General features: G+C 38.4%; 1 protein-coding gene across 2 annotated transcripts in view; it reads right to left on the bottom strand.

Moving 5' to 3' along the window:
* The window catches only part of EPHA3 (EPH receptor A3), a 230,366-nt gene that overhangs the window by 46,244 nt on the left and 170,386 nt on the right, over positions 1-13,736 (bottom strand). The window contains exons 7-10 of one of the 2 annotated variants that reach the window (XM_064468604.1): positions 7,444-7,606; positions 5,007-5,109; positions 4,479-4,546; positions 66-191 (exon numbers count right to left, since the gene is read on the bottom strand). In XM_064468604.1, coding sequence (XP_064324674.1) covers positions 66-191; positions 4,479-4,546; positions 5,007-5,109; positions 7,444-7,606 — 460 coding nt within the window. The remainder of the gene's footprint in view (positions 1-65; positions 192-4,478; positions 4,547-5,006; positions 5,110-7,443; positions 7,607-13,736) is intronic. The other variant, XM_064468610.1, reaches the window with a different exon arrangement.

Below are 13,736 nucleotides of genomic sequence, written 5' to 3'. Positions count from 1 at the left end.
CATGTATATAAACAGTATATATGGCAAAAAGCTATCTTTAGTTCAACATATCTGATAGCCGTTACCTGCTCCCACTACTTTATCAATGGATATATTAGAAGCATCTAGTTCCTTGGCAAATTCATGCACAGCTTGATTGGGATCCTCATATGTATGTGGATCTACGTAAGTTCTGAGGCCTGGGAGTTTTACTGTGTAAAAACAAAGGCAGAGAGAAAATGTTACTTAGACTTAATTAATCCTTCTAAAGAAAGCTCATGAGACAAAAGAAATCAAATCAATAGAAGAAAAAGTTAATACTGCTTCTTGAAATCAAAATGCTTTTGATGGGTCTTCAGGAATCTTAATATAGAGTGAAACCAGACACACTAATGTAGTTATTGCACAGAAGTCTGAAAACTGGTTTCAAATATATCTGCACTTGCCGTATTTAACTGCTTTTCAAATATTAAAATACTACCCAGCCCTCCCAGCTTGCTACATTTAGATGCTGCCTTATATTGTCCCTTCCAAGGTAACAACAAAAAGGCAAGGAACAAAATGTGTCATGCTACTGTCAGCCTGAAAATTTCTTAGGAATCTATTAAGGAGATGACATTAACTCAAACTTTTTCTTTCTGAGTCCTCCAACAAGATGCATAAGAAAAGAAAATTATACATGCACCTCTGCCTCGATCCCTCTGCTACTACATACAAGGATAGCAGCCAGTTGTTCTTATTATTAAAGTCTGGTTGTAGTGCTCAGTTACCCTAACATCCATATTATTATTTTGTCCCCTTCTACGCTTTCCTGGCCAGGGATCATTCTGTTTGCCCTGGGCAAGTGCTAATTCCAATGACTGAATGATTTTAAGGGAAGTTTCAAGCTCTCCACACCTCTTCCTCCAGCAGCACTGGGAGTGGGAGGAACATGTTATCATCCCCAACCCTTCTCTCCAGCAAAGATACTGAAGGCAAAGCTCAGCCTCGTTCTCCCTCCCCAGCTAAAGGCCCTGGTTGTGCTTGTACCCAGTACCTCGTGTGCCTGTTCTGTATTAATTTTAAAGCACAAAGATGTTTTGTTAACAAAAAGCAAAATAACATTTACATCCCATTTGAAGTATTCTGCTTCTGACACAAAACCTGCACTCCTGCACACGTATTCTAGCTTTTCCTAACTGTACCAGCTGGTCTTGTAAAAGATATATACTCCTCCTACAAACACTGTCTTAACCCATGCAGGAATATCCTTTCCAGCTTGGCATTATTATACCGCATCAATTTGTTGACTGCTACAATAGTTAAACCTTTTTTGCTGGGGTTACACAGATGGGAAAAAATACCTTCGGACCATTAGTTAGAGCACACCATTGTTTTGTCAAACAATCCCAAGTGTACTTAAAAATTTAAATTTTATGGAGATTTATTGGCCTCAGAATTTACAAAGAAATGATAAAACTGAGTTCCCAAGCTAATTGCCTTGAAAACAATGCAAACTAAGAGCCATGCCCTTAACACAAGGGCTGCGTGTGCGTCGCGTTAAATGCCGACTGTGTTTCCTTCAAGAGCCTGATGATTACAGAATTACTTGCAAGTAAACCAAAAAGTAATTGCCTGTATATTGCTGTTGGTTAAAAATCTTATAAATGCTCCTTTCCGTCCATGCTGAATGTACATTACAGGCTCCCTCATACCCCCAATAAAAATAACAACAATTAAAAGCTTCTGCACTGTGGGGTTTTTGGCTGCAGATTTTTAATGCTGACCCCAGAGGTTCCCAAGATCAGGTGATGGTGACTGCAAGGAGAATAATCCCTTCACACCAATAATTAAGGGCAGCCTGTATAGCAACTGGGTTCTGTCATGAAAAACAGATAATAAACACATGCACATGTGTTAAGCTGTACTACTTTACAGCTCATTCTGTGCAAACATAATAATTTACATTTTCATTTTAACAGCATGAATTGCCCTAAAGGTAGCAAAAAAATAAAAAGGGCCTAGCCCAAGAAGGCAAAGGGAGAGGATCTGAGGAGGTGAAACATTTTTGCTCCTTTGAAGTAATATTATGGGATTTGTAATAAGGCTGCAGGGAATAGTTCATGGCTGGAGCCTTTTTTAAAGTAATTCAGAATAAATTGACTGAAATAAACCAGCTGCTGTATCTAAGATGCTGAAAGTTTATGACAGCCATGGAAGTTACGTTATCCTTTTTTAGTTCATAGGAGCACTTTTCTTAGTCTTTGAGAAAGACTGTAATTAGTAGACTAAAGTTTCAACAGCCACACACACGCGCGTGTACAAATCCTAACAGATAAATATCTGCAAAATCAATAAAACATTTTCAAGAATATCTTACAGAAATACCAGGTCTATGATTGGCTCTGTTCTGACTACATAGTGAATCAGCATGGCACTACTCAGAAAACAGTACATAAATATCTAAAGCCAAATTAAAAGCAATTTAATCCACAGGAATTTAACAGCACTGACATGTTTAAGAATAGTGACTGCAACTTTCCATTGTGTGGGAGTAAGGAGAGCAAATTCTGACCTGTTATTTGTCTGTGACACTTTTTTTACTGGCTGCTTTTATTTTATAACCTCATTAAATTCGGATGATGAAGCATTAATTCTATGGGCCACATGTAACCGTAGAGATTTTTTTTGAGACTAGTTAGTTAGTGGTTGTTGGGCTGCACGAAGCAAACCCACTGTTACAGCTTGTGTATCCCCTGACAGTGCAGGGGAAGGAGCACACATGTTGTGGATATGCACGCTCACAGCCCTCTGGAGATAAGGAGGGGCTCCAAACTTAAAATAATAATAATATGAACAGTCAGAGAACAGTTACTCCATTGTCACGGGGATTAGGAAGCAGTTCTAATTTCCAACTACTGCAGGCAAATCCCTCATTAAAATGTTAATTCAATTATACTTGGTGGGGAGGCATCTGATTATGGTACCAATGGCTCTTTTCTTGCAAGATGATACAGTGCCACTGTTGTGTGCAAAAAACCCACATACATTAAACTTACAACATGCTAAGCAATAGAAATATAAGTTTCAACACGGTTTACGTGGTGTAGCAGGATATTTATCCGAAGCTGAAACAGTTTCAAAGACAAACTACCACTCCTTATTAAAAATATGCTCATTAGACACCAAGAATTCTGTAGGTGGAAAAAAGGAATTTCCAGTCTTGGTGTTTATGAAGGGCATTATCTTTACCCTGTAAGGATGAAAAAATCCAAAATGGAGTGATAAAAAAACCAAGAATCCCCTCCCTACTCCTGATCAGGAAGGTTAAACTATCACCTTCCTCTCCCCTCAGCTTCTCTTGCTCCAAAACTAATTTATTTCTATTTTAAAGAGAGTATGGATGGACCTTTGACTGTGATCTAGTCTTCACAATCCACAGGTGCTGCAGAAAAGTGGTGCAGGGTTATGCACGCTGCAGAGGATGCAGAATCAGAGAGGAGCTGAACTACTACAGGACAATATCCCCCTCCAGCCATGGGCCATAGCAAGCTACTTCTTCCCGGTAGCCAGGACACATGCCCAGGCTCAGAATATCAACACTTCTTCCCCTGAGCATCTCTTGGACGGGATCTTGCTCCTTTCACAAGGCACAATTGAATGACCCAGACTAGCTACGAATGAAGTCCCATTTAGCCTTATTAAAAATAGATTTGTCAACATCGACATAGAGAGGCTTTGGGTTTGCCTTTTGAATACATTTCAAAAGTAGCCCGGATTCCTCAGGATGAGCAAAATCTCACATCCTTAACTATATACAATTTTTGTGATACAAACACACATAAGTCAACAGAAAAGACCTCTTCTTATTCCTGGACGAGACCCAAAGAAAGCATAGACACATTCATTCTTGCAAGTGGGGAAGCAGGACTTGAACAAAACTTGTTTGTAAACAAAGCTGGATTTAAAAAATCCCATTAATTTGTGAGACATTTGTTTAGTAGTTATTTTTAATTTAAGAAAGTACTCCAAATCACTCTTCACCCTATGCTTAGAATAACCCCAAACTAAATCGTTAGTGGGTCAACTTTGTCAAGAAGCAATTTTCACAGTCACTTCAGTAGTCATCAAGACAGGTTTCATTGATTTTATATTTTGCTTTGGGAAAAAATGCTATTTCTTAGACTTTATACAGCTGATAATGAGTTGAAGTTAAAGATACACTCTGCATTTCAGTAATGCAGAGCAGAATCAATATTGTATTGTTAACCACATGCATTCTTCGAACACAGACACCGATGTTTTGCTCATTACTAACCTGAACACAAATGAAAGAATTTGAAACAAAGAATAATTGTTTGGGGAAAATCTCCTTACCCACAAGAGAAGAGATAATTCTCTTCCCAATTTCACCTTGATTTAAGTGAGGTATAACTTTTTTGTTTAAGATTGAAAAATACCAGTTATCTAGGGGATAAATTCAACAGATCTGGAAGCATTCAAAGGCTTCAGTAACTTACAATGGCCATTCCCAAAATGTAGTCTTTTCTCATCAGTGCCATGTTTAGACTTCTTGTATCCACAGAATCTACAAGCAACAGAGAAAAAAAATTAATACAGAGAATTTTATATGTTAACTGCAGGTGGAAACAGAATAAAATGTTTTCCCTCCACAATTAAATGCCTGTTTGAAAGTTTAATGATATTTACATTCTCTGTGCCCTATAGAGGCATGTTATGTTCTCAGGGAATTTGAGGAAATTGGCTAATGAGAGGATTTGTTGATTTTTGACCCCTACAGTTTAATTTTACAATTGCCTAAGAATGTGTTTATAGCATTTTTTAACAACTGCTGCATGATTGGGCTGCTAACCTTAGCGGGCTCATTACTGAGCACAAAGCAGTATTCTGAGCTCCTGGGCAGCAGACAAAGGAGAAGGTGCAAACCAGCCATGCTACTGCCCAATGACACCAATTTGCCATGCTCATCAAGGCCCCTCGGGGAAATGGAAGTGGGAGTAAATGTGCAAACCAGACGATAAACTAACCTCCCAATCAGGACGTACACCACAACTGTGAGGAGAATAATGGCTACCGCCGCTGAAATGGCAATCATTACGACCTGGCTATTCTCACTGGAAATGGAGAATGCTGGAAAGTTAACACAAAAATATATAAATAACCCCTTACACACAAAAGGCTGACTACATGACAATTGACACTCATATAGGGAACAGACAGATTAAGTCATCACTATATAGCATTTGGTCTCCTGCCAAATACTTAATTTACTAAGTAATTTTTCATCAGACAAATAAATGCAAGGGAAGAAAAGAAAAGGCTCCGGCCATCTTTGACAATTTACCCAAGTTGTGTCTGCTGCATCTGATTTTTATGCTTGCTGATTACAGTAACTGCTGTTAAACCGATATTTATATATAAACATATATGTAAATACAAACATACATACCATGACATACATATGTTTTGTCATGGTGACTAAGGAGTTCTTCCTTGGCAAGAAATCCCAGCCAGTCAACAATCGTTACCCTTACTCTCACTTCTGTATGATGGAAAATGCTTTAATGAATTAAGTTTCCCACTTAAGCTTGACAGTATCCCTTTGAAGGCTGTGAAAAGCCAGGGCACACGGAAGGAGACAGGAGAACATGGTTAATCAGTGACTATAGTTAAAAGAAGGGCGCTCTTACACTGGATGCTTCCCTGCAGTATCTAAGCATGGAGCTTCCATGCACTAGACTGCTATACAATGACAGGGCACCTTTAGATCTTAGGTATGGTGAACCATCTTCAGCAGACACCTGTTAAACTTCACCGAGCATAGCAGAATTAGGCTCCTCAGCACTATGCGTCAAATTAGTCATCCCAACTGAGCTGAAAACTAGCCCTCCTGCTCCTCACAAATTGGACAGTTTCTCTACAAGTCTGCTTGAAGTCACACCATTCCCTTTGGGAAGAAGCCTCTGCCTGTTACAGACCTACAACTGCACTCATGTAGTTATGATAACTCGGCAGTAGGAACCAAGTTATGTGATATGGTGTCTATCTGTGTAACTTGTATCCTTGTTATTGAGTTGTGTACCACTGCCTCCTGTCATCTTCCATATTTTTGGTCAGTTATGTTATTATTTTTGATATTGCTTTGCAGAGAAAATTAATTAATTTCTAAATTATGAAATTTATTATCACTGCAACAGATTTTTTTCTCCCTCGTGTACTTGTGTGTCCTGTCTTGAGTTCCAGTTTCATCCAGTATGCCAAAGTTACACGGCACCATAACAGCAATTTGTAACTATTTCTTTAAAAAAACTTGTTTGCTTTTCAGAATAAGAGCTAGAGGTGGGGGAAGAAGAAGTGGGGATGAAATACGCAACATATCTCAAAAATACATGAATGCCAAGTGCAGGACCATTTGGCTTATGCTACTCTTCTTGGCTAAAACTTTGTTGCTTTTAGCCAGCACTTATTACACCATGGGCTGTCAAGCCTTATCATGAGTACATGAATAAGCCTGATAAGAGTGTATCAGAATTATAGGCCCTAGCTGCGTTGTAGCTATGAACAACAGATATGAGTCTTCTGTGAAAGTCCTACCTTCTAAAAAGCAGTCTGATTATGCAGCATTGGTCTACATCAGTAACTAGGTACCTAAACAAAGGCTGACTTTTTGATGCATTGAGCCACTTTCAGCTTCTAGCAAATAAAAGGTCTGATTTAGTATATAGTGCCAAGCAATAAGAAGGTAACATTTAAAATGATGAGCTCCATTAAGGGTCTTTCTGATATAAGAACAGAACTTGTAAAGAATACCGATAAGGTCATCAGTTAAATAAGGTTATTATCTAGGCATTAGAGAAAATAAAAAGGAGTGCCCGACCAGTGAATAATTGCCCCAGAGACACCCAGAATTGCAGTGACAGAGAGGAGAAGGGAGGCAAACTGCCCAACTCCCTGACCAGCTACCCAACTGAATGACCATCCTTCCCAGCCTGTGCATGTTAGTTTCATCTCAAGACCTTGCAGGAGGCATCAGCTACACTTCACAGCACTGTGGAGAATTACACACTGACCCACTGGAGTAATGGACCACTATATAATACTAGTTGTCTTGGAAAAGGTGTTTATAGTCCACAGGTTTCAGTCCAAAAGCTTGGAACAGCACAAGGCTGTGAATCTGATTTTCTATCAAACTTCCTCTCTCGGCAGGTATCAATTCTGGCACAAGGCAGATGTTGGGTAGGGAATGGAAGAAAATAGCACCTGTGATATTCATGGTATGCTCTTTATAGCACGTTTCAAGTCCAATGATATAACATAAAGTTATATAGTAACGCTACCCAGAAAGACACATCATAAATAGTTACAAGTTGCATTTACTAAACTAGGAAGGGAGTGAACGCAGCCATTCAAATCAGTCACAAACTGGGCAGGATGTCAGTTTAAACCATTTGAACAAATACATACAATCAGGACTGGTTTCAAATTCAAACTTGCGGCTGTTTGTCCCGTATCCAGCTGCAGTTCGGGCTCGAATTTGGAAGACGTAGGTGGTATCAGGTTTGAGGCCATTGATGGTAACATTGGTGCCTTTGGCTCTCAGAATAGTATAGCTTGTCTCTTGTTCCTGCTTTTGGGAAGAGAAATTATCAGATTAAAATCACACCCTGAAAACCAGAAACAAGAGGTTGTTGGTACAAAATTACTACAAATCACTTGGGGAGCACTGGCATATTTTTTGAATATTTATAGCCTGACAAATGCTTGTACAGCCATTCATTTTCAATCAGCAAAAATCTTTTGATTAGCAAGAAATCTAAATCATTAGAGCTTCTACAACCTTGTACTGTAAATCAGATACTGGACATGCTGAGTATATGACATTTCATTAAATGGCTTTGCATCTTCTTGCCCATAGCCCGCAATACAACAAGAAAATTATTATTAAAATGTTATTTAAAAACCATAAAACAGATTTGCCTACAGCACTGAACTGTAAGTTGTAACAGGCCAACTCAGACATTTTAGGGCTCTGCAGACCTATTGCAGGATGCAGATTTTACTGCCTTACATTTTACAAGACAGTGTTTACCTTTATAGCAGTCAGAAGAAAAACTGCACTCACGCTCCTGCCCTCAGCTCTGCGAACAGGTGAATATAACTGGTTTTCTATTATGCTATAAAAAATATGAGACTGACGTGTCCATCCTCAATTTGGGCAAACCCCCACTGAACTTACTCCTGAATGAGTCTTGGGCTTTAGGAGCCAGAAGGGAAACATGTATTTGTTCCTTACTGCTTTTTGCTAGAGCAAGGTATGCGTCCAACACAGATGATATGCTCACAAACACACTCTGCATAACAGTCACATATTTCTGACATAATGCTTTTTAAAATAAAATTAAAAATGGACTATTTTGTAATTTAGTAAGCTTAGATCCACTTCACACTGTGTAAAAAGCTAATTATGATGAAAGTATGTCTCAGTCCCACTGTAAGCACATACTCTAAAAATTCAAGCATGCATTTGGGCCCTGAGGTATTGCGTATCTTACAAAAGCCATCCTGTACCAAAAGAGCATTTCTGGCTTCCTAAAAATGGCAGCTGGAACTGCCTCAGCAAAAATCTTGGACAGCAGCCACACATGTGGGGAACTGAGAGAATCTCAGTTGTTTGGGTTCGCAACGACAAACTTTTTTATTCCAGAGGTGGTGGGGATTTCATATGCTGCCCTTTTACTTTGAACACTCTGAAATACACTGAAAATCGTTGAGTTTTGCCTGCTGAAAGCAGAATCTGAGTTAAGCTAACATGTCAGATACAAACCATCTCACCTAATTCCCACTATGTTTTATGGCATTGCACTAGCCTGAAAAGTACTGGTATTTTAACTCTGACAACACTAGAGTGCCAAGGCACGAGTACAGAGGTTGGAAAATACTCAACACACTCATTGTCAAAGCCATCTCGCCTTCACATGAAAAATTCAAGTGACTAGAAGTGTTTTAGTTTGTTTCCTCTACAGTGCTGTCTACAGCAAGAAAGTTAGGTTTATTCTAAGTTAGTAGTTGACATCAGAAACTGTTCACTTTGGTGCTACAGAGACCCAACCACCCTGTTCTTGGCAGTCTTTGATATAGAGAGAAACAGAAATATTTCCACCATAGTTAGGGAAATGGCTGGAATTTCCACATAATATTCAACATTGTGCATGAGTAATCACAGTGAAGGAGGGGAGGTGGGAAGTAGAAAAGCAGCTAAGCCTGTGCCTAAAAGTTACCGTCCAGAATCAAAACCTCAAATAGGGTGAGCTGGACCTAGCGTTCACAAAATTACTATAAAAATGTTGACCATGGCCCATTTTCATTTCACACCAAGAATAAAAATGAAATCAGCATTGGACCTCTTCATGCTTTCCTAATACTTCTCTAAAAAAAAGTTTTCTGATATAAATTCAGGACAGAAAACTTACAGGAAGACATTCTAAGGAGCTAACAGGTTTGCATAAAATTACTTATTTTTGAAGTAACAAAGGCCTATTATTATAATTTGCAGGCTTTCCTTATCATTCAGTTGAATGTAGGCAACTATTTTAATTTCAAAAGACATAATAATCTTGTCCTTAAAACAAAGTCTTTTGTGTATGCTATGACTGGACATTCATTTTGATCTCACTTCAGGCTGCTTTTATGAAATGCAAACATTTCCTTCTTGTGCAGATACATATGTGCAAGGAAAAATATAATCATGGCCCTGTCTGTTAATAATCCGCAATGGAACTCGGAAAATAGACGTTTAAAACAATGGTATGGAGGATGTCATGGTATCTTAGTTTATGGTAAGCTTTTTACGCACATATTTTGTAAGTCATTTTTTATGTTACTAGTAATCAAATCAGTGAAACACCACATAAAAGCCCAAGTTTATCTTTCTTGGGGATGAAGTAAAACTTCAGAGATACAACACTATAGCTGCCATAAGCAGAAGGAATATACAAAAAGGAGAGTCAGTCTTTGCCAAGCAGAGCTTTAATCAAACTCTCTGATGATAAATTTGAACTTGGATGCACAAAGTGTAGTCTTCCTGAATATTTCTGCATAGTTTACCAGACACAATCTTTACTGGGAAGCAAATCCCACTACTGTTAGTGTCTCATTTGCAAATGACATTTTACAATTTTAAACTATGTTTTACAAAAGCCATACTTTGGATATATTTAACATTTATAGTGGCAGTGCTAGTGAGAGTGAACGGTATGTCCTTTTTCAGATAAGCACAGTGTTTATACTATACGAGGAAGAACATTTTCTCCATGAGCTGCATATACACTTGAGAGGCCAAAATCAGACTACACATGTTTGGGAGGAACCCACAGTGCCGATACCGCTTCCCTGTTGCCAGGTGTGAACTGTTCATCGATATGAGAGTTCCTACAAACCTCATGGAGTATCCGTGGCCTACCTACCCTCAAAGCCAGCACAATAAGAGTTTAAAAGCAGCTAAATGCATTTGCATATAATTTACTTTTCCAGCCTCAGAAATAGCACAAACTAGATACCATTATTTATTTGTTGGCTTTAACCAGTCTACTGAGCACACAATTTCAATGATTGCAGAGGCAAATCTATTTAGTACTGTGAGACTGCAATTACATTTCACCCATTGTTCACAGCAGACTTCACCTTAATAAAGTGTGTGGGATTTAGCTATCATAATTGTAAACCACATATTTAAATGAAGCAATTAATAGTTTATGTGTGGTATTTAGGAGATGGCTTTTTTAATATCTCTTCATGACAAGATACTCCTGCCAGAGAATATAATTATGTGAGCAAGGACAAGGTAAAACAAAGTATCTGCTTGTCTTAAAAAAAAAAAAAAGGAAAACCAAAACAAAACCCAAAACCTGACACTTTTGTTATATGTGCACTTTGACGGCTGAGACACTTAAAATCCAGCACAGCATAATATGGACGGACTACGCCAGGGTGTCATTTGGCACCATTAACTTAACATAAAATGTTATGCCTTACCATAATATAAATGCCTAGAAGTTTCATACAGTATTCCTCTGAAAGAGGATTTAATTTCTTTTACATGTTTTGAATAAATAGTAACTGGAGCCTCTTAAACAGTCCCTATAGATTTTTACAAAAAATACAATTCTATTCCAAACAATTAGTCTGGAAAACTATCACTCTCAGTTCATAATGTTACGCATTAAGATCCCATAGATTCATTCCAAAAAGTTAAAATAGCTTCCCAAAACTGTAGCTCCTAACTTCTCCAGAAACATCATATAAAGCTTTTGTTATCTTTTGGTTATACAAGTGCAACCAGTGCACTGGTGAAAAAAACTTTGATAGGTTAATTAATTACCCTTCCAGAAAATAAATATTTTCCACATGCTTTATACTAACAATGCGTTAGAAAAAATGATAGGATATCATAATTTAGATATGGGATGCTTTATTTTTATTCCAAATCTATTCTAACATCCTGAATATCAGTAAGATGCAGCTGCCAATAATTACCACATATTCTTTGACATTTAAGAACAACTTAAAGTAAAAAAAAAAAAAAAAAACTGCATGGGAAAGGTGTACAACAGAACTGGGCTGACCTGTAGTACTCTATTAACGCTGTATTTATTAATTTCTCAGAGATTACAAAAGGTATTGCAAGTAAAAACAAGCAGGAAGGAAAAAGAATGGCTCAACGTAAATAACCTACCAGCAATCAGGTACGACTTGTCAGGAGAAATACCCAGATTGCTAACTGTGAAGGGTTTAGCTGCCTCTCAATAGCAGTGGGTTTTTGAGGAGAACTAAGGTGACTTCTGAAGCAGAAAATCAAATGGACTGGACCAGTTTAAAAAGAAAGCTCTCTTTTCAAAAGAGGAGTGGAGGGGGGCTGCACAGAGATCTCGGACTGAAAAGCAGCACCTTCTAACGGTGTTTGGAAAAGAAATGAAGAGCAACAGCCCAGCATGGGCTGCTCTGACCTCAGGTAAGTTTAACATGTACAGAGTAGTAGTTTTCAACCTTTTTTAATTTGCAGACCTAAAAAGGGCAATGGATTAAAGCCTCCTGACAATAGATTTGCTTTTCTTAGTTTTCATAAACCCTGAGGAACAGGCTTCTGACTCCTCAAGTGGCTGCAGACCACAAATTAAACACCGGTGTCATAAGGTTGTTTTTTTAAAAACCTTTTGCTCTAAATGGTCTGGCTCCTATTGTCAAGCAGTTGGCTCTTTGGTTTAAGAAAGCTGTCTGGTGCATATGAACTCTTGATCACAGACTTCAAAGGGAAGAAACACATGTGCAAGGTCAGCCTCAGAAGACTGGTAGTCTTATGAAGTTGTCTTATGACAACCAGTTGCTCCACAAGACTGGATATACTCCATGGGAATAGGAGCCGCATGCTCTCTGTGCATACAACAGTACTGGAAAGAGACAATTTTCTCAAATAAAGCAAGCCAATTTCAGTGTAGAGTGATGATTGAAGCACCACAAAAAAGCAAATATACAAATAAAACGTCTCAGTCATTCAATTAAAATGAACTAAACGCACCTAAGTGGAAAAATTTTCTACCTTTGGAGCAACTAAAACCAGATCTCTCTAATGCCATGATGTGCAACACACCTGCACGTTACATCCTGCACCCCACGGTACTCGCGCAGAGCTGCCCAGGCAACGACTTCCACTTAGGGACGCTGGAGGTGGAGCTGAGATGGGGCTGCCGTAGCTCTTAGAAAACAGAGATATGGCCAACAGCAGCAAGAGCAGCCAGGTAGGTCTCAAATGAAGCACAAGTTAATCATGCAGATAAATAACCTGGCCTGTGCAAATCAGGCTGAAGTTCAGGGATCTTTCAGGCATAGGCACTTTGTGAGGTAAACAGCTCTTCCAAGCCCTACTAAAAACGAGTATCTATTTTTTTTTCTTTAAAAAATTGGAAACAAGAGAGCCTAAATAATTCCTGTGTCCCTTCAGTGCTGAGGATGTACAAATAAAGACAATGTGGTGTATGAGCCGGTTCCCTTCCACTTCTCAAGCCCAGGATCCACACTTGATCCTGTCCCCATTGAACCAGCAGAAGAAAAGCAAAGTGAAAGTCTATAGGCTACTGCTGTATAAGGTGAGACTGAACTGAAATGTTTAGGAAGCTTTCTTTTTCCCTTTTTATAAGGACTGTGTGTGTACAGATTTTTACCAAGGACTTTGAAGGTTCAAGTGCTCACCAAAGTAACCAAAACCAGATGGCATATTAATTTTGGAAAAAATCTTTTCAGAATATGGCTGGACACCAGGCATGAACCATCAAAACCACACTGTCCCACTGGTACGCTCCAGGAGAAAACTTTCTGATGACTAACTGAATACCTGTGGAGTCTTTTTAACAGCAGTTTCTAAATGGATATTGTTACCACGTTTTCCTTGGTACGTAGGAAATCTAAGCCTGATTTCTAGATATGAACAGCATTAGTAAACACTAAATTAAATCACTATTTCTGAAAATTTTCCAGGCTTGTCAGTTTCAGTAGCAGTATATTCTATCAAAAGGTCTCTCTGACCAGTCTAAAAATGGCTAATAGTACTCTTCACAATCTTCACAATTTATGATCTCAATTCTACCAGTAAGATTTACTAAAATACCCCATTCTGTTATGAAGATTTATGTTTTCCTAAATACAGATCTATATACGATGTAGAAATCAACAGTTGTAAATACAAGAAAATGTCAGTATAAAGGAGA

Source organism: Phalacrocorax carbo, chromosome 1 (genome assembly GCF_963921805.1).
Source record: "Phalacrocorax carbo chromosome 1, bPhaCar2.1, whole genome shotgun sequence".
Taxonomy (NCBI): domain Eukaryota; kingdom Metazoa; phylum Chordata; class Aves; order Suliformes; family Phalacrocoracidae; genus Phalacrocorax; species Phalacrocorax carbo.
Note: the sequence above shows the minus strand (reverse complement) of the source record. Positions and strands in the feature narration are given on the sequence as shown.